We start from the raw sequence: 25,247 nt of genomic DNA, 5'->3' as shown, positions 1-25,247 counted from the left end.
CCTAATACAGACCTGTCTCGGTTTGGAAAGACGGGTGTCTGCTAAGGAAGGTAGGAGCTTCCCCCGAAATGGAAAAATTTAGACCCCCTCCCTCTAAATTGTTATAAATTTGAAATTAAGGGGGGGGGCTCTCAGGTAAAAATATGGGAGCAGAAATAACAGTTCTTTATTAGGGAAGAAAATAAAAAGATAAAATAAACAATGCAGTGAACCAAAACAACACCGACAGAGTCAGAATACAACCTGATACCCTGTTGGTCAGGGTGTTGATAGTCCAGTTGGGAATTATGGCTGCAGTCCTCCTAGACTGTTAGGTGTGGTTCTGTTGGAGCAGTGATCCTGTAGAAAGGGGTGTAGTCTTCCACTGAAGATGCAGTGAAGAGTGAAGATGCCTCTGAAGGCAGCTGATCTTCTGGGAAATCCAGTGCAGAAAAAGCCGTGCTGGTGTTCCAGAAACTCAATATTATATCCAGGTAGAAATGCTTGGCTCCTCCCTCTGGACGGAGCATCTCACAAGGGGATTTATAGTTCTTATCAGTCATTCAGTCATGCAGTGATATTCAATAGTTCATTATCAGCAGATGTCTTCCCTGAGAGAGGATTGGTTGTGGAAGAGATAAGGAAAAACTACCCACTTAACAGAAGACAACTGCCATACAGATGACAAATAGAATACATCTTGCCTTTCAGTCTGTGACAAAACCCCCTTCTAATGTGCATTTCTCCCCCCCCCCCCCTTCTTTTTCTTTGTGTCTCTGTTCATTTTCTCTAAGTCCAGGGATTTAGCACAGCCTTGAGTGAGTGACAGTCTGTATCAATTAGTGGAATTCCTATGGAATTTATGGTTCTACCCATTGCTTCTTTCACCTCTGAGTATCTGGCTTTATCTACCAGCAGGCCCACAATTTGTTTATAAAGACAGCTCCTTCTCATTCCTTTCAACAATAATAATAAAAAAATCATATAATAAAGTTGAGTGGGGGAACCAAATGAAATGACATGTGTTAAAAGCAACAGCAAAACCTTCATTAATTTAGGTGAAATTTCCTTGGTAGGAACTCCTGGAAAGCCCATATTTTGTATACTTTGTCTCTTTTCTGAGGTTACAAGTTATAACGATTTTTAATCCAAAATTTCTGAAAGGAAAACCCACTATATGAATTAAAATTGGAGGACTATCTTTTACAAGAGCAACATTGTTTTTTGATGCTGTCCCTGAATTAAAGATTTTTCTTCTGCATTCAGACTGATAACATCATTGGAGTCACAAGCCTACAAATAAGAGGTGAACTTAGCAACATCAAACTTTAACTTATAGAGTAAAATTTATGTTTACTGTACATAGTCCAGTTGTTAAAAGAGCTGAGCACATTTGCACCAGTCCAGCAAAGTACTTAGAGGACAGCTGGTACTCCTGATGTGCTAACAAGAACACTACAGTTGTTTACGTAGACCAGTAGCCTTGAAAAGGGATAAGCTAATTAAGGCAAACCAACTAGTACAAGAACAGTTACAGGCAGCACACATAGGTCTTTCTACTAGTCCCTGGAATACACCTATTTTTGTGATCCCAAAGAAAACAGGAAAGTGGCATTTATTACATGATTTATGGGCTATCAATGCAGTCATAAAACCTATGGGTGCTCTGCAGCCAGACACCCCAAACCCTACCTAACTGCCCAGGGATTGGGATTTGATTATTACTGATTTAAAAGACTGTTTTTTTACTATCCCTTTACATCCTGATGATTGGACATATTTTGCTTTTACTGTCCCTTCAATTAATAATGCTGAACCCATGTGTCGATATCATTGGACATTGCTTCTGCAAAGGATGATATTAGCCCTATCATTTGTCAGAATTTTGTGGCCAATGCCCTGGTGCCTGTGCAGGCTCGATATCCTCAGAGCATCATTTATGGATGATATTTTAGTTTGTGCACAGGATGATTCATATTTGCAAGATACTCTTCAATATCTCAGTCTTAGCATGGGCTACAAATTACCCCTTAAAAAAATCAGATAATCCCTCCTTGGAAGTATTTAGTGTGGATACTTTTTGTATTGCTCTGGGGAATGGTTTCTCCCTCCCCAGAGACCCCTATAGATGTGATCTGTTAATATGACCCTTCCTTCCTTTCCTGACTTAATTGGCTAGGAGCCAAGTAGCCCCTCCTGTACTGAGCCTAGATAAGGCTCTGTCCCTTCCTGGTTCACTCTCTTTCCCCCTTCCTCCTATGGAATAAACATTCTGGACCACATCGGGGGTTGGAGCCTCTTTTGAAATCTTTACCCTGCTCCTAGTACACTTCCCCCCAAGGCCTCGTAGATCTGGGCTAGCCTGGTAACTTCGGGGGGCTGCGGGGGGTAGGTGTATCAGTTGGCCCCCAACGTGGGTTTATTAAAAGCCCACGCAGAAGCTGGAGCCCTTATTTGAGGGTCTTGAAAACTCTTTGGGGTATTTCAACTACCCTGTTGCTTATTAGCTGCTTTTGTGTGGGTGTAAGTGACGGGGGAGGGTTGGGAACTCAGCTCGGCACCTAGAGACGAACCGACACGGAGCAGGGACCTCCTGACGCGTGTACACACGAACCACGGTCCGAAAGGATTGGTAAGAACCCCCCCGTATCGCGGTGTTCCCGGGAAACCCCCCTAGCTGGAGGGGAGGGGTTACCATAGCGACCGTGGAAACTGCAGCTGCGGTAAGCTAGGACCCTGTGCTCGCAGCTTGTAACAACGGGCGGGTTTGTGTGAGTTCTCTGCGGATCAGAGCCCTGTGCCGGCGGAGCCGCTCCGAACGACAGACCCTGTGTTTGGGGGTGGGGAAACCACGGGACGGATACTCTAACGCCAGGAAGGCGGCGGGGCGACCCACTCCGTGCCCCTGGGGGACTGAGAAAAAGAGAAAAAACGGCAGGAGACGACTTCGCCGGCTCCGCGGTTCCCCCCATCCCCCGCTTCCGGTGCTCTCACTCTGCAAGCGGGGAATTCGTGCTGTGCTTTGTGTCTGGGGGTAGATAGTGGACAGATAACATTTAAATATGGGCGTAGAGTTATCGGTCCAGCAAAAGAGTACATTAAAACACCTTAACAATATTTTAACCAATGTTACATTCCCAAATAAGCACCTACTTCGCTTTGTCTGCTGACACTGGCACGATGCCAGTGCCCCCCATGAAAATGCAATTTTTCAACTGAATGCTGTGAAATGCGATCGAGAACAGAGCAAAGCAGGCTCAAGCCTAATAACAAAAAAACTTTATTAAACTACTACCACTATACTACTATAAAAGAGGGGGAAAAAAAGAGAAACACACACAATTTAAAATGAAAACCTTCCAAAGCATTCCTCCTCCCACCACCTAACTCTAACAAACTACAGTGAGACACAATCTGGACCCCAATCAGGTTTCTACCCTCCAGATAATCAACACTCAGTCTATTTGCAGGGAGAGAAGAGTCCCTCTTGTGCCACAGACCCCCCAAGAAACACAGCTGCTACATCTTGTGCTTCTATGTCACTACATGGCACTGCCCAGAGAAAAAGTTTGCCAGTGGTGACCCTCTCCTTTCCATGCACAGTGCTTTCACCACTAATGCATGGATGGACAGACTGCTTTTTAGGTTTTTTCCTTTCAAGGATGCCCTGCCAAGAGGGGAAAAAAACAACAGTTCAGTTTTTCATTTTTGGGACCAACAGTCCCCCCTATTTTTTCCTGGGGTTGAGGGTCTAAGACCAGAGATTTTCTCTTCTTCCTCTGTGAAGACAGGGGGCACTACCACAAACCTCTTTAACTTTTCTCTGTTCGCTCTATTTCTGTCTTTTCCCAGCTGAAGCATGGTCTCTGGCTCACCGGCATCTTCTTAAAATATAGTCTCTCTTGGAGGAGATGATCAGTTCAATCTGTGGCTACTAAGAAAAAGTCCAGCCAAAAGCCACTCTATCATCTCCTCCCACCTAGAATTTCTCCTTCTAACATCCCAGGTCCTAGGCTGTCTCTCTTCTTCTTTTTTCAAACCAAGGAGGAGAAAAATTTCACAAAGCTTTCATTTCTCAGGAAGGGTTAAAAGTCCCGACTCCTAGAGATGGCTTGCTGCCCAGGCTCCAGCTCCCACAGGCGGCTGGGCACCTTGCGGCCCCCCGCTCTTTTCCTTCCCCACGGTGAACTGCTGATAAAAACCACCGCTGTCTTTTTTTTTCTCTTGAAAGAGAGAGAGACTCTGAGAAGAATGGAGACATCTCAGATTTTCTCCACCCTTCCATCTGCAGGGGGCCAGCCCGGTTCTAGTCTTTCCACCCTTGGGCCTACCTCCGAAGGCCACATGGCTTCTCCCCTCCCCCACCCAGCTCGTGGCCGGGCAGGGGAGAGTCCTGCACTGACCGCTGACCAGAACCCAAGAGAGAGAGTTCTCCTAGGAATTCTGCTTTTAACCTCTCTGTGTTCTCAGAGGCATGTCTACTTTCAATTGGTCAATGTCCAAATTAACCTCTTCCTTCCGGAAAAAAATCTTTTTCCGTGTCAAACCACGACACAGCTGAATTACCAAATTTTACCGTTCAAGACATGAATTGTGTTTCATTTTGGGATCAAATTGAACAGATATTAACCTTAAAAGTAGAAAATGGAGATCACAAAGCTTCTCTGTTTATTCCAATATTTTTACAAGCTTGAAAACAGATTTTAGAAGTGAAAAAAAAGCATGCAGACACAGACAAATAGTTCTACCAACCCTTTTGCAGATTCCCTTGTGCCTCCACAGTATCCTGGTCCTGAAATAGGACCATCTACCCTGTATCCTCCCATCGCACCTGGTTTTTCTCAGGAATACAGTTCTGACTGCTCCAAAGGTGAAATACTCTCCTCCCAGAGCCCTGGCAATGTGACAGGGTCTCTGAGAATTGCGGAGCACATGCTGCAGAACAATGGAGCAAGCCATGTGCTTCCTCCTTCTTCCCATAATCACTTCTTCCTCCAAATCCCCTCCTCGACCCCCTATCCCTTCCCCAATTCCTTCCGGCCTCCGTCGGCCCCACCCCATCCTTCCTCCCTGTGCCTCTCTTCGAATTGCCATGGAAATGGAGGAAGGGGGGGCACCTTACCAACCTCTAAGCCGGATGGCGGTGGGGGGGAGCCAAGCCCAGCCCACAGCACCGGAGGGGGGAGGGATTCCATCGCAGCAAGGGAACCCCGGGAGAGGGGTACAGAGCTGTCTCTCACCAGGCTTTAAGGGGTGGGGGAGGGAATCCCTCTGTTATGAACCAAACAGCCTTGCTGGGACAGTTGGCTTGAACTAAGTACTGACACTGAAATGTTAATTAGCTAATTGCTCCTGGGAATCACCTACTCCCCCCCCCCCCACTACCATTCTAGGACTGGGATGCAAAATAAGGAGACCAGTAGAATCATGGGAGGGGGTTTTGGGGATGAAAAACACCCCTAAATGGAAAAGCTGGGCACAGTGGAGGGAGCTGGATGGGTGTGCTGGTTGGGGAAAAGGGAACCACATCCCTAGTCTGTGTTTGACCTGTCACCATAACCTGCAGAGGACCAGACTGGACTGGGCTGTGGGAAGCAGGGGCAAAGGAGCTACTCTTCCTGGTGTTACCAGGAGGGTAGAAGAAGGGATAGCTGCTGCTGGACTTCGGCAGCAGGCTCTGCACATCCCCTCACCCTCTGGCTACCAGTGTGCCAGGAGGAAAGGAGGAAAGACGGCCTGCTGATTGGGACTTCAGATACAGACTGCACACCTCTTCACCTCCAGCTACCAGTGAGCCATGGAGATTCCAGGGACAGGCTGCGAGCTCTGTGTTGAGCCCCCTGCCCAGCTAAACTTTTTAATAAAAAGCTGAACATTAATCCAGGCATAAGCCCTGTGCATTTCACCTCCTGCTTCTTCGGGCACTGGAAGAGCAGCAGAAATTTTTGCAACTCAGAAAAATGCTGATGAAAGCATACTCTCTGTAGCACCTGTTGTATATCTTGGTAGGAGATAGGGTACTAGGGCTTACCAACTGTTACCCTATAGAGATAAAATGGAGATCTGCAAAATACAGAGAGAATTTGGGAAGTCGAGTGAGATTTTCAAAGGAATGATGAGGGCAACCTTTAATTCAAGTGAGATGGTACCCAAGGATATTAAAGATTTGTTTAGATGTCTGTTATCGCCCTCGGAATACAGACTCTGGGAAGACAGATGGAAAGTGGCTTTAACAGCAGTATTAGAGTATTCACCAAACTCCTGGTGAAGCACATGATAATGATGGTAATTCTATTACAAAAGACCACCTGTGTGGTAAAGGTGACTGGCACTGTCCAGAAAAACAAACTCGAGTGTTATCTACATCAGTTTTAGATAAGATCTGTAATGCTGCAGAAAAAAACGTTTTATCAGCTACCAACAATTGAAGCTAAGGGCAGTTATGTTAACATTAAACAGTTTCCTTTGAGACCTTCTTACAGTTCGTGGATGGGTTAAGAACACAAATTGAGAGACAGGTACAAGATCCACTGGTACGGGCAGAATTGATTAAAGACATGGCTTAGAGGAATGCGAATGAGACCTGTCGTAGAATTATCCTCAGCCACCCCCTTGACCCATCACCTATTCTTTCACAGATGATTGAAGCCTACACCAGAAAAGCAGAACTGTTCAGTACCCCTGACAGAAATACAGGATCAGTACACCCACAGCCTGCTGCAAATGAGGTACCAGGTCCAAGGAGGCAACTAATGTCACCAGACCAGCTGCAGCACATCATCTGTCTCATTTGCAAGAAACCAGGACATTTCGCCAGAACCTGCCCCCAGAACCAGAAATGGAGGAAGTTCAACAAACAAAAAAACCCTGAATGTACAGCGTGGACCCGCTGTCAGTACAACTACACACAAAGATATAAATATAGTGGGACCCACATGAGAAAATGCATATTTCTCAACAAAAAAGGGGGAGGACAGGACCCAAGGTGGGACGGGGCAGAAAAATAAAAATGTCAAATGTTCAACTAATAAGGTTTGGCAGCTGCTAAGCTGATTTTGGCTCGTGGTTACCAAAGGTTTTCATTTGAGATCTACTGATTGGGAAGTCATAATAGTGGACCTGTCAAACATCTCACAGGACCTGAAGGTTTACCACATAGGACCGGACAGTGAGTATTTTGTTATTAGGGACGCAGCACACACACACCTTCGAAGATTGAGGTAGTTCCCATGACTACTAAGGGAAAGATATCAAGCCTTATGCTGTTGGCACGCTGCATGCACCCACCATTTTACCTAGAAAAGGGACAAATTCTTGCCCAGGCCATTCCCACCCCAGTAGAAATCACAGCAGAAATAAAATCCCCAGAAGTCTACTGAGCAGAGGTGGTGGGAGAGGATAAACCCTTGGTGGCATGCAACCTAGCCCATGGGTTAGAGCACCTTCATGTGGAGGGGATGCTAGACACGGGCGCAGATATCACTGTAATACCTAGGACCATGTGGCCATCACATTGGGAGTTGCAATCTGTGGCAGGCAAACTTCAGGGCATAGGAGGAACCACATTGGCATAGGCTTCAAAAAGCATTGTGCAAATTGAGGGACCTGATGGGAAATTGGCAAGGGTTCATCCATTTCTTGCAGAGTATAAGGCCCCTCTGTGGGAGAGAGACACCATGTCCCAGTGGGGAGTCCAGTTGATCATTCTTAAGACACCCCAGGATTTTTGGAAGTAGCCACTGTGAGGCGCCCTGCCCACAAGTTAAAGTGCTTGGATAACACCCCAAGGTGGGTAGCACGGTGGCCTTTGAGTATCGAGAAACTCAAGAGACTTGAGAAACTTGTGGAGGAACAACTGGCTCAAGGACACATAGAAGAGACAGATAGACCTTGGAATTTCCCAGTCCTTGTAATAAAGAAACCGAGGAAGGACAAGTGATCTCCGAGAAATAAAAAAAATTATAGAGGACATGGGTCCACTCCAACCAGGGATGCCTAGTCCAACAATGCTCCCTCGAGATTGGCAATTGGCTGTCTTAGATATCAAGGACTGTTTCTTCCAAATTCCATTGCACCCTGAAGACGCCGCAAGGTCCGCATTCTCAGTTCCCACCATCAATCGAAAAGCGCCAATGAAATACTATAATTGGAAAGTTTTGCCCCAAGATCTAAAATCTAGTCCATTCATATCTCAACAATATGTAGCCTCACTACTGTCTCCGGTACGCGCAGAGAGAAAGGACACCATCATCTGTCATTAAATGGATGATAAGCTTGTGTGTCCCCCCAATGACTCTATACTCCAACACACACTTGACCTAGTGGTTGAGATTTTAACCTCTGCTGGATTTCAATTGCAGGAAGACAAAGTTCAAAAGATGCCACCTTGGAAATACCTGCGTTTGGAAATCACTGCAAGGACCATTGTCCCACAGAAATTGGAGATTAATTGCAACCCGAGAACGCTAGCCCATCTCCACTCTTTTTGTGGTTCTTTGAATTGAGTAAGACCCTTGCTTGGCCTCACAAATGAGGATCGCGACCCTCTCTTCAATTTATTGAAGGGGGAGAGGGAGAAGGACTCCCCCAGGGAACTGACCCCTGAGGCAAAGACAGCAATCGAAAAGGTACAGAAGGCCTTGACAGAGAGGCAGGCTCATCGGTGCGAACCAAATGTGCCTTTCCAGTTCATTGTTCTAGGAAAGCTGCCACATTTGCATGGGTTGATTTTCCAATGGATCGAGGGACAGAAGGATGCACTCTTGATCATAGAATGAGTTTTCCTCTCCCATCAAACATCCAAGACCATCACTGAGCCACAAGAGCAAATAGCAAAGCTGATTTGGAAGGCCAGGGTGAGATTGTGTGAATTGGCTTGTTGTGATTTTGCATGCATTCACCTCCCAGTCAGACTTTCTGAGGAGGGAAGGAAGTCTCCTGAGAGACTGACCAAAGTGATGTTTGAGCATTTGCTCCAGAGCAATGCCAGTCTCCAATTATCTCTGGACAGCTACAGGGGACAAATATCAGTCCATGCCCCATCTCACAAGTTTTTGAATGAGGAATTCCACCTCATTCCTCAGGATAAGAGTCGTTGAAGGCCACTCGATGCTCTCACACCATTCACGGATGCATCTGGGGCTTCCCGCAAGTCGGAGATGACTTGGGGAAATTCACAGACTCAGCAATGGGAAGCTGATATTGTGTTTGTGGAGGGATCCCCCCAGGTGGCTGAACTGGGGACAGTGGTAAGAGCTTTTGAGAGGTTCTCGGAACAAATAAATTTGGTAACAGACCCTGCCTACGTAGCAAGGGTAGTGTCAAGGGTGGAACAGGCTAGTCTCAAAGAAATAGAGAATGAACATCTCTTCAGATTGCTCTCAAGGCTGATTGATTTAATCTCTCACCGAGAGCATCCATTTTTTGTCATTGCATGTGAGGTCATACACCTCACATGGAGGTTGCCAGGGTAGATTGACGAGGGGAATCACCAGGCAGACTCCCTTGCTGCACCAGTCGAAAAAGCACGTCACCCTGACGTCTTCCAACAGGCAAAGCTGAGTCACCAACATTACCATCAGAATGTGCCAGGTCTGATCCGACAGTTCCAGCTAACACGGAGTCAGGCTGGAGCCATTGTAACCTACTGTCTCAACTGCCAGCTCCAGGCCATGCCATCGATGGGCATGGGAGTAAGCCCTCAGGGCCTTGGCAGCTGTGAGGTGTGGCAGACAGACATCACACACATTCAGAGTTTTGGTCGCTTCAAATATGTTCATGTAAGCAGTGACACATTCTCAGGTGCAGTGTATGCCTCTGCCCATGCAGGAGAAAAGGCTGTGCATGCCAAACAGCACCTAGTGCAAGCCTTTTCAGTATTGGGGATCCCAAAAGTAATCAAAAATTATAATAGCCCAGCATATGCATCCAAGGAGTTCCTGGAATTTCTCCAGCAGTGGGGAGTGGAACATAAGACTGGCATCACCCACTACCCCACCGGTCAAGCTGTGGTTGAGCGTGCACACCAGACACTCACGCAAGTCTTGCATAAGCATAGCAGTTAAACTGCGTGGATGTCTCCGCGGGAGAAGCTCTGTAAAGCCATGTTTACCATCAATTTTCTGAACTGTTAATTTGAAAACATGAGTCCATCAGTTTTACGTCACTTTAATAGCAGAAATCTGTTCAAATTGTCTCAGCATCCACCAGTCTTGATTTGGGATCCAGAAACTTGGGAAACCAAGGTTCCCTATGAGCTCGTGACCTGGGGTTGTGGCTATGCGCGTGTGACTATTCCCTCAGGCCCTCGGTGGATTCCCCAGAAGTGGGTGAAACCTTTTGTCCCCAAGAATCCAGGTCAGACAGAAGGGGATGAGAAGCAAGTAGCTGATGCTTCAAAGAGAACACACCGCCGAATGGAAGAAAGACAATTTTCCTAAGTGTGAATTCCTTCCAGCAGAAACAGAAACTTTTAACATGTTTTAAAAATGTTTATGTTTCCTTTTAGAGAAAACCCACCTTCCACTCAACCCTGTCATGAACCCCATCCAAATTGTCATCTTGCTTATGCTGAACAGTCAGGCAGCTGCATGGATTGTCCCTCAGCTGCATCAAAACATTTGGGTGACCCTGGCACAGACACTTCAGCCGGAAAACATTTGCTTGTCCACTGCAGCAGAAAAGAATCCTATGCCCTCCATCTGGTAGAAATTCCATTGCAGGCTGGCGAATTTCCAATATGTTTGGACAAACATTCGTCCAACGAAATTCCAGAGTCGCATACCCCCCGACCACAAAAAGATCATCAGAGGCTAGCTGTGGTGATCATGAAATCCTTAGACGAGTGGTTGTGTGGTTTGCCCAAGATAGCTCAGGAGCCCCAAGAGTAAGAGCCATTGGGTTCTTCCCCTGCACCTTACTGCATACATTTTTCTGTCCTCCCAAAACCTTTTAGCACTAACGAGTACCACATCATAAAACTATATCATGGGGAGTTTACCGCAAGAAGGTGGTGTCAGAATACAAGCCGTATTGGGGCAGACAACCCATTTCACTCAGGTCCCAAAAGCCTCCCTAAGGGATTGTACTTGATTTGTGGGGATTTGGCATAGGCAGGAATTCCTTCTCGGCTTTTAGGAGGGCGGTTGTCTGTACTGACACCCAAAAAACTCTAATTGCTGAATGGACGCACAAAAACAAATTGGCAAACAAAATTCAAACGTGGAGTGCAGACAATCTGGACCCAAATTGTAACTCAGAAAGTTTTCATTGGGCCAAGTCAAAAAGAGTTGCTGTGCCCCTGTTACTTCTGTGGGTTGCAGCAGCCAAAGCTCTAGGTGAATTGGGCCATCTAGAGTGCTGGGTGGTCAAACAGGCAAACTTGACTGCTGTATGATCTCTTTCCCCCCCCTTATCCCAGCTAGCTCCGGGGGGAAAGGGGAGCGCGGGCAGCTTCCGTTCCTCCTGCTGAGCCCTCGCGGGCTTTGGGCGGGGCTGCGTGAGTCTGAGAGCAAGCGGCAGGACCACGGCGAATAAAAGGAGAGAAACTTTTCTCCCGGGGGCAAAATTCCGTTTTATTGCAACCCAACAGGGAAAGCAATAACCGAAGGGGCCGCGGCTTGCCGCACCGGTGTTTGTCTGTGCCGCACTGCCGAGCGGGCCGGGGCGGCGCGCGCCGGAGCCAGCCGAGAGAAGCGGCGGGCTGCACGGACGGAGCGGCGGCGGTAACGCATGGGTGCCGGCCAGGAGAAAAGCGGCGGCGGGGCGGCGGCGGGTGCCTGCCAGGAGAAAAACCCCGGGTGTGCCGCGCCCGCAGATTAAGTACAGGACAGGGGAAAACTGGGGCAGCCAATGGGGTAACGCCACAGGGGGTCTGAGGGCAGTGGGGTGCACGGGTACATCCCATGGGGGGCAGACAGGTGGAGGGTCCCAGGTTGTCTGCCTATCCCTCAGTGTCCCGGGCAGAAGATTCTAGGTGGGGGGAAGGGATGCCAAGTGACAGACAGGCATCTGGGGGGTAAACACAGTGACTTTGCAGTTTCTCGGGGACCACAAACCGCGGGGAGAGATGGGAAGACCCGGGGGGTCGTTACAGAGCACTGGGGGTACATGGAACGAACTTATGCATAATATAAATGGGGTAAAACATATAATAACACAACTCCGCATCTCCCTCTTCTATTTTTTAAAAAGAAAAGAACGGAAAATAACTTAAACGGGAGATTTGCAGTCCTGTTCCCCATCGTTGAACCCGATGTCCTCTGGGTGTTCTTCTTGGTTCTTTTTCTGGCTGTTCGCGTCGAGCAGTGTCAGCTCTGATGGGGCGGGGAAGACGGCGTGGTTGATATGCACGGTGGAGTTGATGGCCTTTAAACCTTTTAACACTACTAAAACTTATAATAAGAACAATGAGTGTTAACAGCAACATAAGTCCCGTTTCTGAAATGGATTGGATTCAACCTGTGAGACTTCATCCTTCAAAGCAACCTTAGCCAGTCACTTGCAAGAGGGACGAAGCTTACGTCTGAAAAACAACTGGAACATTAATCAGCATTCTAGGGAGAGGAGATCTTAGTCAAAAGGGAAGAGTGAGTCTAGGGAACTGGATGGTGTAAGGGAAGGCTCTGAGAGAGAAGGTGTTGAATTGAAAAGGAAAGGGGGAGACTTTCTCCATCTGCGGAGGGCTGCATGCCTCACCTGAGGATCCTTTTCCTTGTCAGTCTGGTGTTTGGGGACATATGGCCGGACAAATTTGGACGGGACCCATCTCAGGCCTGAGGGCGTGGACACGCAGGCATATCCCCGTCCCCAGGTGACTAACTCGTGGGGTCCTTCTAGCTGCCAAGTCTCCGGATCTTTGATGAGTGTCCTAGTTTAGGGCAAATTTGGGGAAAACCCAGGAACTAAACCCCCACGGCCCCTCCCCACCCATCTGGTTCAGGGAAAAATTTCCTCTGCGAGAGAAGTGGAAAAGAACCTGTTTATTCAACAAACAAAGCACTCCCCAGCACCAAAACAATTAACAACACTAGATGACAACAAAACTCTTTCACCCCTCTGAAGAGATGAACAAATCCAGAAGGTCTTTCCTGGGAGTGGTCGCCCGGGTCTGGACGCTGGGGATTGCTCTCCAGCACTGGGGATGGCTGCTGCAGATCACAAAATGCAGGCTCCTGGTGTTCCTTGGTGTTTCCCAGATCCCAGTCCAGAGCAGGTTGGATGATATTCAGAAAGAGGAAAGGAAAAAGCAACAGTCCAGGGAAAGAATTGGACTGCTAGCTAACCTAACTAGGAAGCAAAGCAAGAAAGCAGGCAAAGCAAGCAAGCCAAGCAAGCAAGCAAGCAAAGCAAAGCCAGCCAGCCAGCCCTAGCCTTTTCTAGACAGCCAACCATGGGGGGAGGTGAACCAGATGATAACAAGGCAAAACAAACCTTCACTTTCAGAGTCACTTCTGAAAGCACAGAACATAATATCAAACGTAAACAGAACACACGATTGGAGATACAAACACCATAACAGTCACCCTAGGACATTCCACCCCTTATCTCCATATCTTCAACATCATGTAAAAACTCCATACCTTCGACACTTACACATTTCCTTCTGTTTCACTTGCTCAAACCTTTGACACTTACACATTTCCTTCTTTCTCATGTCTGTGTGTTTTCATGCACAGACATTGGCAGTAACATCCAGCAAACAGTGATATTTGCACAATAGTTTCACCCCACAATCAGATCTCCCTGAGGTACACATCGTGTTGTTCCATCTCTCTGCATTATCCACCATGTACAACCTGGTCCCTGAGCAAAGACAATCCCACGAATGGGTTTGTCTGTACTCGAGGCAGGATTGATCCACACTGATTTCCCTAACAAACCTCTGACATGTGCCACTGGGACTTTATCTCCGTCTACTATATTCAGGGGCTCAGACTGGGCAGGACCCGCTCGATTGGTGGAACCTCGGCTGTTAACTAACCAGGTGGCCTTTTGTCGTGGTTTGACACGGAAAAAGAATTTTTCCGGAAGGAAGAAGTCAATTTAGACATTCACCAATTGAAGGTAGACACGCCTCTGAGGACACAGGGAGGTTAAAAGCAGAATTCCCAGGAGAACTCGCTCTCTTGAGTTCCGGTCAGCGGTCAGTGCAGGACTCTCCCCTGCCCGGCCACGAGCTGGGTGGGGGAGGGGAGAAGCCATGTGGCCTTCGGAGGTAGGCCCAAGGGTGAAGGGACTGGAACCCGGGTTGGCCCCCTGCAGATGGAAGGGTGGAGAAATCTGGGATGTCTCCGTTCCCCCCAGAGTCTCTCTCTCCCAAGAGAGAAAAAGAGACGGCGGTGGTTTTGCCAGCAGTTCACCGCGGGGAAGGAGAAGAGCGGGGGGGGCCGCAAGGTGCCCAGCCGGGCTGTGGGAGCTGGAGCCTGGGCAGCGAGCCATCTCTGGAAGTTGGGACTTTTAACCCTTCCTGAGAAATTAAAGCTTTGTGAATTTTTTCTCCTCCCTAGTTTGAAAAAGAGAGGAAGAGAAACAGCCTGGGACCCGGGAGGTTGGAAGGACAAATTCTAGGTGGGAGGAGATGATAGAGTGGCTGTTTGGCTGGACTTCTTCTTGGTAGCCACAGATTGAACTGATCTTCTCCTCCAAAGAGAGACTGTATTTTAGGAAGATGCTGGTGAGCCAAAGAGACCATGCTTCAGCTGGGAAAAGACAGAAGTGAAGCGAACAGGGAAAAGTTAAGGAAGTTTGTGGTGGTGCCCCCTGTCTTCAGAGAGGAAGAAGAGAAGAAGATGTCTGTTCGTAGATCCTCGGCCCCAGGGGAAAATGGGGGGGACTGTTGGTCCCAAAAATGAAAAACTGAACTGTTGTTTTTTCCCTCTTGGCAGGGCATCCTTGAAAGGAAAAATCCTAAAAGGCAGTCTGTCCATCCATGCATTAGTGGTGAGAGCACCGTGCATGGAAAGGAGAGGGTCACCACTGGCAAACTTTTTTCTCCGGGCGGTGCCATGTGGTGACATGGAAGCACAGGATGTGGCAGCTGTATTTCTTGGGGGTTCTGTGGCACAAGAGAGACTCCTCTCTCCCTGCAGATGGACTGGGTGTTGATTATCTGGAGGGTGGAAACCTGATTGGGGTCCAGATTGTGTCTCACTGTGGTTTGTTGAAGTTGAGTGGTGGGAGGAAGAATTCTTTAAAAGGTTTTCATTTTGAACTGTGTGTGTTTTCTTTCTTCTTTTTTCCCCCCCTCTTTTATAGTAGCATAGTAGTAGTAGTTTAATAAAGTTTTTTTTCTTATTATTAAGCTTAGGCCTGCTTTGCTCTGTTCTCGATCGCATTTCACAGCATTCAGTTGAGAAATTCCATTTTCATGGAAGGCACTGGCATTGTGCCAGTGTCAAACCATGACTCCTTTGTTAAATGTTGCTCCCAATTTTTGAAAGATCCCCCACCCAATGCTTTTAAGGTGGTTTTTAACAGTCAATTGTACCTCTCCACTTTGCCTGCAGCTGGTGCATGGTAGGGGATGTGGTACACCCACTCAATGCCATGTTCCCTAGCCCAGGTGTTGATAAGGCTATTCTTGAAATGAGTCCCATTGTCTGACTCAATCCTCTCAGGGGTACCATGCCTCCAAAGGACCTGCTTTTCAAGGCCCAGGATGGTGTTACGGGCTGTAGCATGAGACACAAGGTAGGTTTCCAACCATCCAGTGGTGGCTTTTACCATTGTGAGCACGTAGCGCTTGCCTTGGCGTGTCTGGGGCAGTGTGATGTAGTCAATCTGCCAGGCCTCCCCATACTTGTACTTGGACCACCGCCCACCATACCATAGGGGCTTCACCCGCTTGGCCTGTTTGATGGTAGCGCATGTCTCACAGTCATGGATAACCTGAGAAATACTGTCCATGGTTAGATCCACCCCTCGGTCTCGTGCCCACTTGTAAGTGGCATCTCTACCCTGATGGCCTGAGGCATCATGGGCCCATCATGCTAGGAACAACTCTCCCTTGTGTTCCCAGTCGAGGTCTATCTTTGATACCCCTATCTTCGCAGCCTGATCTACCTGCTGATTGTTTTGCTGCTCTTCATTAGCTCTGCTTCTGGGAACATGGGCATCTACATGGCGAACCTTCACAGGTAGCTTCTCTACCCGGGTAGCGATATCTTTCCACTCTTCAGCAGCCCAAATTGGTTTTCCTCTACGCTGCCAGTTAGCTTCTTTCCACCTCTCTAGCCACCCCCACAGAGCATTGGCTACCATCCATGAATCAGTGTAGAGGTAGAGCTTTGGCCACTTCTCCCTTTCTGCAATGTCTAGGGCCAGTTGAACGGCTTTGAGTTCAGCAAACTGGCTTGATCCACCTTCTCCTTCAGTGGCCTCTGCAACCCATCGTGTGGGACTCCATACAGCTGCTTTCCACTTCCGATTCATCCCTACGATGCGACAGGAACCGTCAGTGAAGAGAGCATAGTGTGTTTCCTCTGCTGGCAGCTGGTTGTATGGTGGAGCTTCTTCAGCCCGTGTCACTGGTTCTTCTTCTTCATCTGCGACACCAAAACTTTCATCTTCGGGCCAATTTGTAATTACTTCCAAAATCCCAGGGCGATTCAGCTTACCAATATGGGCACGCTGTGTGATGAGAGCAATCCACTTGCTCCATGTAGCACTGGTGGCATGGTGGGTGGAGGGAACCTTTCCTCTGAACATCCACCCCAGCACCGGTAGTCGGGGTGCCAGGAGGAGTTGTGCTTCTGTGCCAATCACCTCTGAGGCGGCCTGGATGCCCTCGTAGGCGGCCAAGATTTCCTTCTCTGTTGGGGTGTAATTGGCTTCAGACCCTCTGTAGCTCCGACTCCAAAATTCCAGTGGTCGGCCCCGAGTCTCACCAGGCACCTTCTGCCAAAGGCTCCAGGACAGACCATGGTTTCCGGCTGCAGAGTAGAGCACGTTCTTCACATCTGGTCCTGTCCTGACTGGGCCAAGGGCTACTGCATGAGCAATTTCCTTCTTTATCTGGGTGAAAGCTTGCTGCTGCTCAGGGCCCCAGCAGAAATCATTCTTCTTGCGGGTGACCAGGTAGAGGGGACTCACGATCTGACTGTACTCAGGAATGTGCATTCTCGAAAAACCGATGGCGCCTAAGAAAGCTTGTGTCTCTTTCTTGTTGGTTGGTGGGGACATGGCTGTGATCTTGTTGATGACATCTGTAGGAATCTGACGCCGTCCATCTTGCCACTTCACTCCCAAGAACTGGATCTCTCGAGCAGGTCCCTTCACTTTACTCTTCTTGATGGCGAAACCAGCTTCCAGGAGGATTCGGATGATTTTCTCTCCTTTCTCAAACACTTCTGCTGCTGTGTTCCCCCACACAATGATATCATCAATATATTGTAGATGTTCTGGAGCCTCACCCTTTTCTAGTGCAGTCTGGATCAGTCCATGGCAGATGGTAGGACTGTGCTTCCACCCCTGGGGCAGTCGGTTCCAGGTATACTGCACTCCCCTCCATGTAAAGGCAAACTGAGGCCTGCATTCTGCTGCCAGAGGAATGGAGAAAAATGCATTGGCAATATCAATAGTGGCGTACCACTTCGCTGCCTTGGACTCCAGCTCGTACTGGAGTTCCAGCATGTCTGGCACAGCAGCGCTCAGTGGTGGAGTCACTTCATTCAATGCACGGTAGTCCACAGTCAATCTCCATTCTCCTTCAGATTTATGCACAGGCCAAATGGGGCTGTTGAAGGGTGAGTGGGTTTTGCTGACCACCCCTTGGCTCTCCAGCTCTCGGATCATCTTATGGATGGGAACCACAGCATCTCGAGTTGTTCTGTACTGTCGACGATGCACTGTTGAAGTGGCAACTGGTACCTTTTGTTCTTCTCCCTTCAAAAGTCCTACTGTAGTTGGATTCTCAGACAGTCCAGGCAAGGTGTTCAGTTGCTGGATGCCCTCTGTCGCTACAGCTGCTATCCCAAATGCCCACCTGAGTCCCTTTGGGTCTTTAAAATAGCCCCTTCGAAGGCAATCTATGCCCAAAATACATGGGGCCTCTGGGCCAGTCACAATAGCGTGTTTCTTCCACTCATTTCCTGTCAGACTTACATCAGCTTCCACCATGGTAAAGTCCTGTGATCCACCTGTCACACCAGCAATAGAGACAGATTCTGCCCCTACGTGTCTCGATGGAATTAACGTGCATTGTGCACCAGTATCAACCAAAGCCTTATATCTTTGTGGTTCCGATGTGCCAGGCCAGCGAATCCACACAGTCCAGAAAACACGGTTTTCCCTCGCCTCTACCTGGCTAGAGGTAGGGCCCCTCTAAGCCTGGTTATCCTTCTTGCCTTGGGCGTATGTCTTAGAGGTTCCTTCAAGGGGATCAGACATGTCATCATCATCATCATGCCTGGCAGTTTGGCTACGGGCAACTGGAGCTGCTCTCCTTTTGGTGGCACTTCCTCTCTGAGTCTTACCTTCCTTCAATTCATGCACCCGTTGTGCCAGAGCACCAGTAGGTTTTCCGTCCCATTTCCTCATATTTTCTCCGCAATCGCGCAGGAAGAACCACAGCTCAGTTCGTGGTGTGTACCTTCTCTCACCATCTGAGGAACGTCTGCGTTGGATACCAGAACCTCTGATCTGTACTGCTGAGATTTGGAGAAGGTCCTCCTTTATCTCTTCCCTGAGTCTCTTATGATTCTCCTCTATCTTATCTTCTAATTTCTGCAGACGTGTTTCCACTGCTGCAATTCTGGCATGGGTTGGGCCATGTACAGCATCTGCATATGCTCGGAGTTTCCTTGCCATTTCAAGCACGGTCTCATCCCTCTCATCTTGCTTCATTATTGCTAAGGCAGAAGCGTATTCATGTGGCCCAAGCCGTACAAGTTTTCGCCACATCACAGATGTACATGGTACCAAGTCTGGATTCCTAGTTGTTATTTCATCTGAGAAGATAATCTCTGCCACTGCCATTTCTCTCAGACGTTGGATCCCTTGTTCTATAGTCTTCCACTGGGTTTGCTGCATATAAAGATCATCTGCACACAGGTATCTTTGTGCTACACTTCCCAGAACCCATGCCCAGAGGCTGTGAGGGTTAGCCCCCCTCATCATTCCTTGATCAATGACAGGATCATGTGACAGGGATCCCAAATGTCTTGCCTCAGTACCATCTAGAATTGTAGCCTCGCCTGCAGCATCCCAAAGACGGACCAACCAACTAATTACAGACTCATCAGGTCGTCGGGTATAATCCTTCCTCAGGCCACGAAGGTCCTTTAGGGAAAAGGACTCAGTATTGGCCTCTGATCTTGTACCAGTTGCTTTGACTTCTGATTTTATGTCAGCAGGCATTGAGGATCCCTCTCCTGCATTATCATCATCATCGTCATCATCCACTGGTTGATTGGTCTTTTCTGTGCGCTTCCCACTTCTTGTGCTAGTAGCAACAGCCATTGGTTGAGGCTTGGCTGCTGAGTCTGGTTTAGCTGCTAGCCTAGGCTCACTGTCTGGTTTAGCTGCTGGCTTTGAGCCGGGGGTGTTGGCTGCAGCCTGAGTGACTGGGATAGCTGCTGGTTTATCTCCCTGCCCCCCTTCCTCTGTCTGCTTCCCTACAGTATCTAGCAGGGTGCGATAAGCATATGCCAGGGCCCAGCTCACTGCAATGATCTTTTTCTCCTTAGAGTTATCATGGCACTTCTCTTTCAAGTACTTCGCCACCTCAGCCGGATTCTGAATTTGTTCACTTGGAAAGTCCCAGGCTATAGGGTCAGAAAATTCCTTTAAGATTTGGCCCAAATCCTCCCATTTCCCACACCACTCAGGATTTCTCACACCTGGGTCTACTCCTGGGTCAGAGGTCTCATCAGCCCCTCTAGAAATCTCAGCCCTCATTCTAGAGAGACTGCAGACTGTATAGAGAAAGCTTACCAGATTAAAGACCAGGAAGATGGTCTCCTTAACAGTCAGGGGAAACTGAACATTCTCTAATAGGGAGGTAACAAATTCAGACGAGAAGAAGGAAAGCAAAGGCTGAAAAGCCTCATCCCCTACTTCCCCTCTAACAAACTGGCTGTACAACCATACATTCCAGGAACAGACCTCAGCACCTTTATAAACCCTCTGGAAGCCATGACACCCAAGCACAGCCCGATGGATATTCTGGTCAGTGCCCTTCTACTGCAAAACCTACGTATTAGGGACAATACCGGAGCTATTCCTGGATAAAAAAATAAACCTAGGGACCACAGGGGGATTAAGATCTCAAAAACCCCTACGGACCAGAGACACATGCAGGCCTTCACCCCAAGAGACAATATTAATTCAAACAACATAACCAGTAACTGCTCCATACCCACACAAAATAATTGGAACAAAAATATGATTACAACAGGGTTTTTTCCACTCTCTCGAGCCCCACGTTGGGCGCCAAAATATTTGTCCTAGTTTAGGGCAAACTTGGGGAAAACCCAGGAACTAAACCCCCACGGCCCCTCCCCACCCATCTGGTTCAGGGAAAAATTTCCTCTGCGAGAGAAGTGGAAAAGAACCTGTTTATTCAACAAACAAAGCACTCCCCAGCACCAAAAAAATTAACAACACTAGATGACAACAAAACTCTTTCACCCCTCTGAAGAGATGAACAAATCCAGAAGGTCTTTCCTGGGAGTGGTCGCCCGGGTCTGGACGCTGGGGATTGCTCTCCAGCACTGGGGATGGCTGCTGCAGATCACAAAATGCAGGCTCCTGGTGTTCCTTGGTGTTTCCCAGATCCCAGTCCAGAGCAGGTTGGATGATATTCAGAAAGAGGAAAGGAAAAAGCAACAGTCCAGGGAAAGAATTGGACTGCTTAGCTAACCTAACTAGGAAGCAAGCAAAGCAAGAAAGCAGGCAAAGCAAGCAAGTCAAGCAAGCAAGCAAGCAAAGCAAAGCCAGCCAGCCAGCCCTAGCCTTTTCTAGACAGCCGACCATGGGGGGAGGTGAACCAGATGATAACAAGGCAAAACAAACCTTCACTTTCAGAGTCAGTTCTGAAAGCACAGAATATAATATCAAACGTAAACAGAACACATGATTGGGGATACAAACACCATAACAGTCACCCTAGGACAATGAGCACTGGCGGTTTCTCCCTGACCTTGCTCTGCTCGTGGTTGCCAAAGTGCCTAGTGATTGGTGGGTTGAGGTTTTCAAAAGAACAGTTTAAGAAATTCAGTGTGAAGACGGCTCGCGCGAGTCGAACTTGGTGGGACTGAACTTTCATAGTTGGTGTTTGTTGTTTCAGCATACGTTTGAGGCTCTGATGAGTCCGCTCCACTACAGCTTGACCTGTCGGGGAATATGCGATGCCGGTTTTATGCCCTATTCCCCATTGCTGCAGGAAGCTGGCAAACTCCTTGGATGTGTACCCGGGGGCATTGTCTGTTTTTATCAATTTTGGGACGCCCAGCATAGCAAAGGCCTATATTAAATGCTTTTCGATGTCTTTGGCCTTCTCCCCTGTGTGGGCAGAAGCAAAGACTGCCCCAGAGAAAGTGTCTACGGAGACATGGACGTACTTCATCCTCCCAAAGGAATGGATGTGAGTAACATCCATCTGCCGCACTTCGCAGGACTTTAGACCCCTAGGGTTTGCCCCTGAGCTCACCGATGGTCAGGGGAGCGACTTACAGGACGGGCAGGTGGCCACAATGGCTCTGGCCTGGTCACGGGTGAGGTGAAATTGCCGGACCAGCCCGGGCGCATTCTGGTGGTAAAATTGGTGGCTGATCTTAGCTTGCTGGAACTTATCTGGGAGCGGTGCTATCTGAGCAGTGGCGGCAGTGAGAGAGTCGGCGCGCCGATTGCCCTCGGCCAAGAACCCTGGCAAGTTGGTATGTGACCTGATATGCATCACGTAAAAGGGTTGCTCTCGATGGGAAACTAACTTAATCAGTTTCGAGAGTAACTTGAGCAGGGCTTCGTTTGACACACCCTGCAGGACAGCATCCTGCGCTCTAGATACTACGCCCGCGACATACGCCGAATCAGTTACCAAATTAAAAGGTTCAGAGAACCGCTCAAAGGCTCTAACGACAGCAGCCAACTCAGCTATTTGAGGGGAACCTTCCACCTCAACAATATCTGCCTCCCACTGCTGCGTCTGGGGGTCTTTCCAAGTTATCAAAGACTTGTGAGAACTTCCGGACGCGTCTGTAAAAACTGTTAACGCTTTGAGTGGCTTTTTGCTCTGAATTCGTTTGATGGACAATGCGAATTGAATTTCTGATTCAAAAATTTTGTGGGCTGGTCTCAAAACAGAAATTTTGCCTTTGTAGCTGTCTAGAGAGAACTGAAGGGATTCATTTTCCTGTAGAAGGTGTTCTAGCATGGCCTTGGTGAATTGGCCTGATTCCAATTTGATGGGAATGTGAATGCATCCAAAGTCACATCCAGCTAACTCTCGGATCCGCGCTCTTGCTTTGCGGATCAGTTCCGCTACTAACTCCTGTGGCCTTGTGTAAGAGGCAATCTGAAGACCCTCATTCATTTGCCTGCCGATTGCCATGAGAAGGAATTCCCTTCCCCCACTGCAGTTCCGGCTTGGAGAAGGCAACAGTGCAGGTGCAGCCGCTGTACCATTACGTTCTGTTCGGAACGAGGCCCGGCAAGAACTTGGCAAGAAGTTGGCAAGGACTTGGCGAAGACCCAGCGTGGACCCAGCACAGAGCGGCCCTCTGCAATTCCTGCTTCACTCTCCACCTTTAAGCTGAATGAACTGTTGGGGTGACTCTGGCGGTCTCTCACTGAAGACCCCTCATCTGCCTCATTACCACCGTGACAGACAGAGATCAAGAACCCTCTCCCCAAGGACTGAGACTGAGGCCCCTACCACAGAGAGTGGTGGTGGGGGGAAATGACATGACCTGTTCTTCTCCAGTAACTTCAATGGACTTATTCATTATTGTGTTTGTTCAGCCTGGATGATTTTCTGTAGATACACCTGTTCCCCCCATAGCAATTTCAATAGACTCTCATTGTTCTGCATGTTCCCCCCTTTTCTTCTGTGGACTATCACTGGACCCCTGGGTTAGGTAGGACTTTGGAGACTCTCCCCAACACAACAAGACGGATCCCCATCGTCCGGACCACTGAGGACCTCGCCTGTGTTGGTAGCTATTCCCATCCCCCCTTCTCTCTCTCTCTCTCTCTCTCCTTTTTATTTCTTTTCTGACCCCACTATCGCATTTATTGTTTTTTTGGCCCTTAATAAAGGTGCATCTGTTGTGATTAAACTGATAGTCCCCTGCTGTTTGCCTTTTGCACTTTGGGATCGGCTAACGAACCATCACGACACCCCGCTATAAGCAGATCGTGACATTAAATTGGCGTCACGGACAGGATTTCTGTCTAGGCAGAAGGGTGCAGGTTCCCTGTAGTCTGTAACAGGGGAAGGACGTTTCTCTCCAGCCGCACCTAGCCTGCCAGTTCAAAAAACTGAGCATGGTCTAGAAAGCAAGGGGGGAGATTCGAATTTCCTACAGACTGCACATTGCCTAGGTGAAAAGGCACCCACACTGTCTTCAGAAATTGCAAAAGATCTCTTAGTGCAAAAGGCGGGACACTGTGTTGTTTTTATGTGTATGTTTGCACTGTCTGGGAAGGAAGGGACAACTTGAGGAAACTAAGCAGAGCCTCCTAGGCAGGTTTTGTCTCTTCACCCACCAGGGAAGTGAAGGGCGACACAGCGAAGACTGTGTGCTTTGTGTGACTTAAGTTTGTACCTCCCTGCCGTGGTTTTGGTCCCTTCACAAAATGAGTGATAACCTGAACGATAAGGGTAAATTTGAATTTTATGCTTTACTAGCTAAATACAATGCCAAACCTTCTCCAGGAGGAGAAGAATGGGCACAAAGTAATTGGTTTAATTTGGATAATGTGGTTGATAGAATATGTTCTTTACAACATGATACAAGATTTAAACTGGGCAGAAATAAAACCATCTTATGCTCATTTTTGGGAGCTTGTCTTACGGCAGCTGTAGAAACTCGCTTCCAGCGAAGAAGTGAGCAAGAAACAATAATAGACTCCCTTCAAAATTTGGTTGAAATTTTACAAAAACAATTACATGAAGAAAGGAATGAAAAACATTCATTGAGAAATGAGAACTGTGCATTGAGAGCTGCCTTAAAAGAGGAACACGTTAACAAGTCACTTAATGCTGATTCCTCTATAAATCCCGAGGAAAAGGAAACTCCTCGCATTAACCAAATTTATCCTCACAAAGAACTTGAGGCAGTAAATAATTGTGGGGAACATTGCTGCTCTCATTTAAGACCCTTAATTAAAACAGAATATAACTATCTCAGTGATGATGATCTTGAACCCCACATCACAACCAAACACATACCATACACTGCCACTGAGTTAGCTAAGCTTAAAAAAGAATACGGACGCCTCCCATACGAATCAGAAACAGAATATGTTTTCCGGGTGTCCCTCACCGGTGGCGATCAAATTAAATTAACTGAACAAGAAGCCAGTGGGTACTGGGGACACGGTGTCTTCTTAACAACAGGAGATAAATGTGACTCGTGGTCCCTGACACAGCCTGCGGCTTTCTGGGCCGGGGGAACAAACCCCTTGGAAAGGGGAGATCCTATAGCTATAATTAGTACCCCTGACCAGCTCCTAGAAAGTGTACACAAAGCCGCTTGTCTGCAAATGATTCATGAAAAGAAATTAATTCCTGGCTTTGAATCCCCAATGCAATTACCTGTGAAGCCTGAACTAATGACTCCTTTAATTCGTGGGCTTCCAGAAATACTCAAACCTACTGCCATAGCCTTACAGAAAACTATCATGACATTAGGCCCTGTAGAAAGACTAAATAGATTTCTTGGTAACCCCACTGATCGCACTGGATCTACTGATCCTGGCTTTACTCCATCCTGTTCTCCTCTCCAAGATGTAAATTCACAAACCAGTTCACCTGACAGTAACCATAAAATTTGGACATGGGGTGAAGTTGCAGAGGATTTGATCAATTATTGTAGAAAATATGGACCTGTAAAAACCCCAGAAGAGAAACCAGAAAAATCAGAGAAAACAAAAGGGATTCGGTCTATTGGGACTCCTTACAGTAAAAATCCAGAAAAGGGAAAACAGAACCCTAACCGCCAGCATTGGTGGTCACTGGGAATCCAAAAGGGGGTCCCCAGAGAAGTGATGGATGGTCTACCCCTTGATAAATTAAAGAAAATAATAGCTAATTGGCGCTATCGAAA

The 25,247-nt window shown here is 47.9% G+C and overlaps 1 protein-coding gene across 1 annotated transcript in view; it reads left to right on the top strand.

Moving 5' to 3' along the window:
* Positions 1-2,411: 2,411 nt before the first annotated feature.
* Positions 2,412-25,247, top strand: part of LOC140682109 (uncharacterized) — a 38,884-nt gene continuing 16,048 nt past the window's right edge. The window contains exons 1-2 of the mRNA XM_072923031.1: positions 2,412-2,611; positions 21,266-25,148. Coding sequence (XP_072779132.1) covers positions 23,776-25,148 — 1,373 coding nt within the window. The 5' untranslated portion in view covers positions 2,412-2,611; positions 21,266-23,775. The remainder of the gene's footprint in view (positions 2,612-21,265; positions 25,149-25,247) is intronic.

This window comes from Taeniopygia guttata, chromosome W (genome assembly GCF_048771995.1).
Source record: "Taeniopygia guttata chromosome W, bTaeGut7.mat, whole genome shotgun sequence".
In the NCBI taxonomy this organism is placed as follows: domain Eukaryota; kingdom Metazoa; phylum Chordata; class Aves; order Passeriformes; family Estrildidae; genus Taeniopygia; species Taeniopygia guttata.
This window is presented reverse-complemented; position numbering and strand designations above follow the sequence as displayed.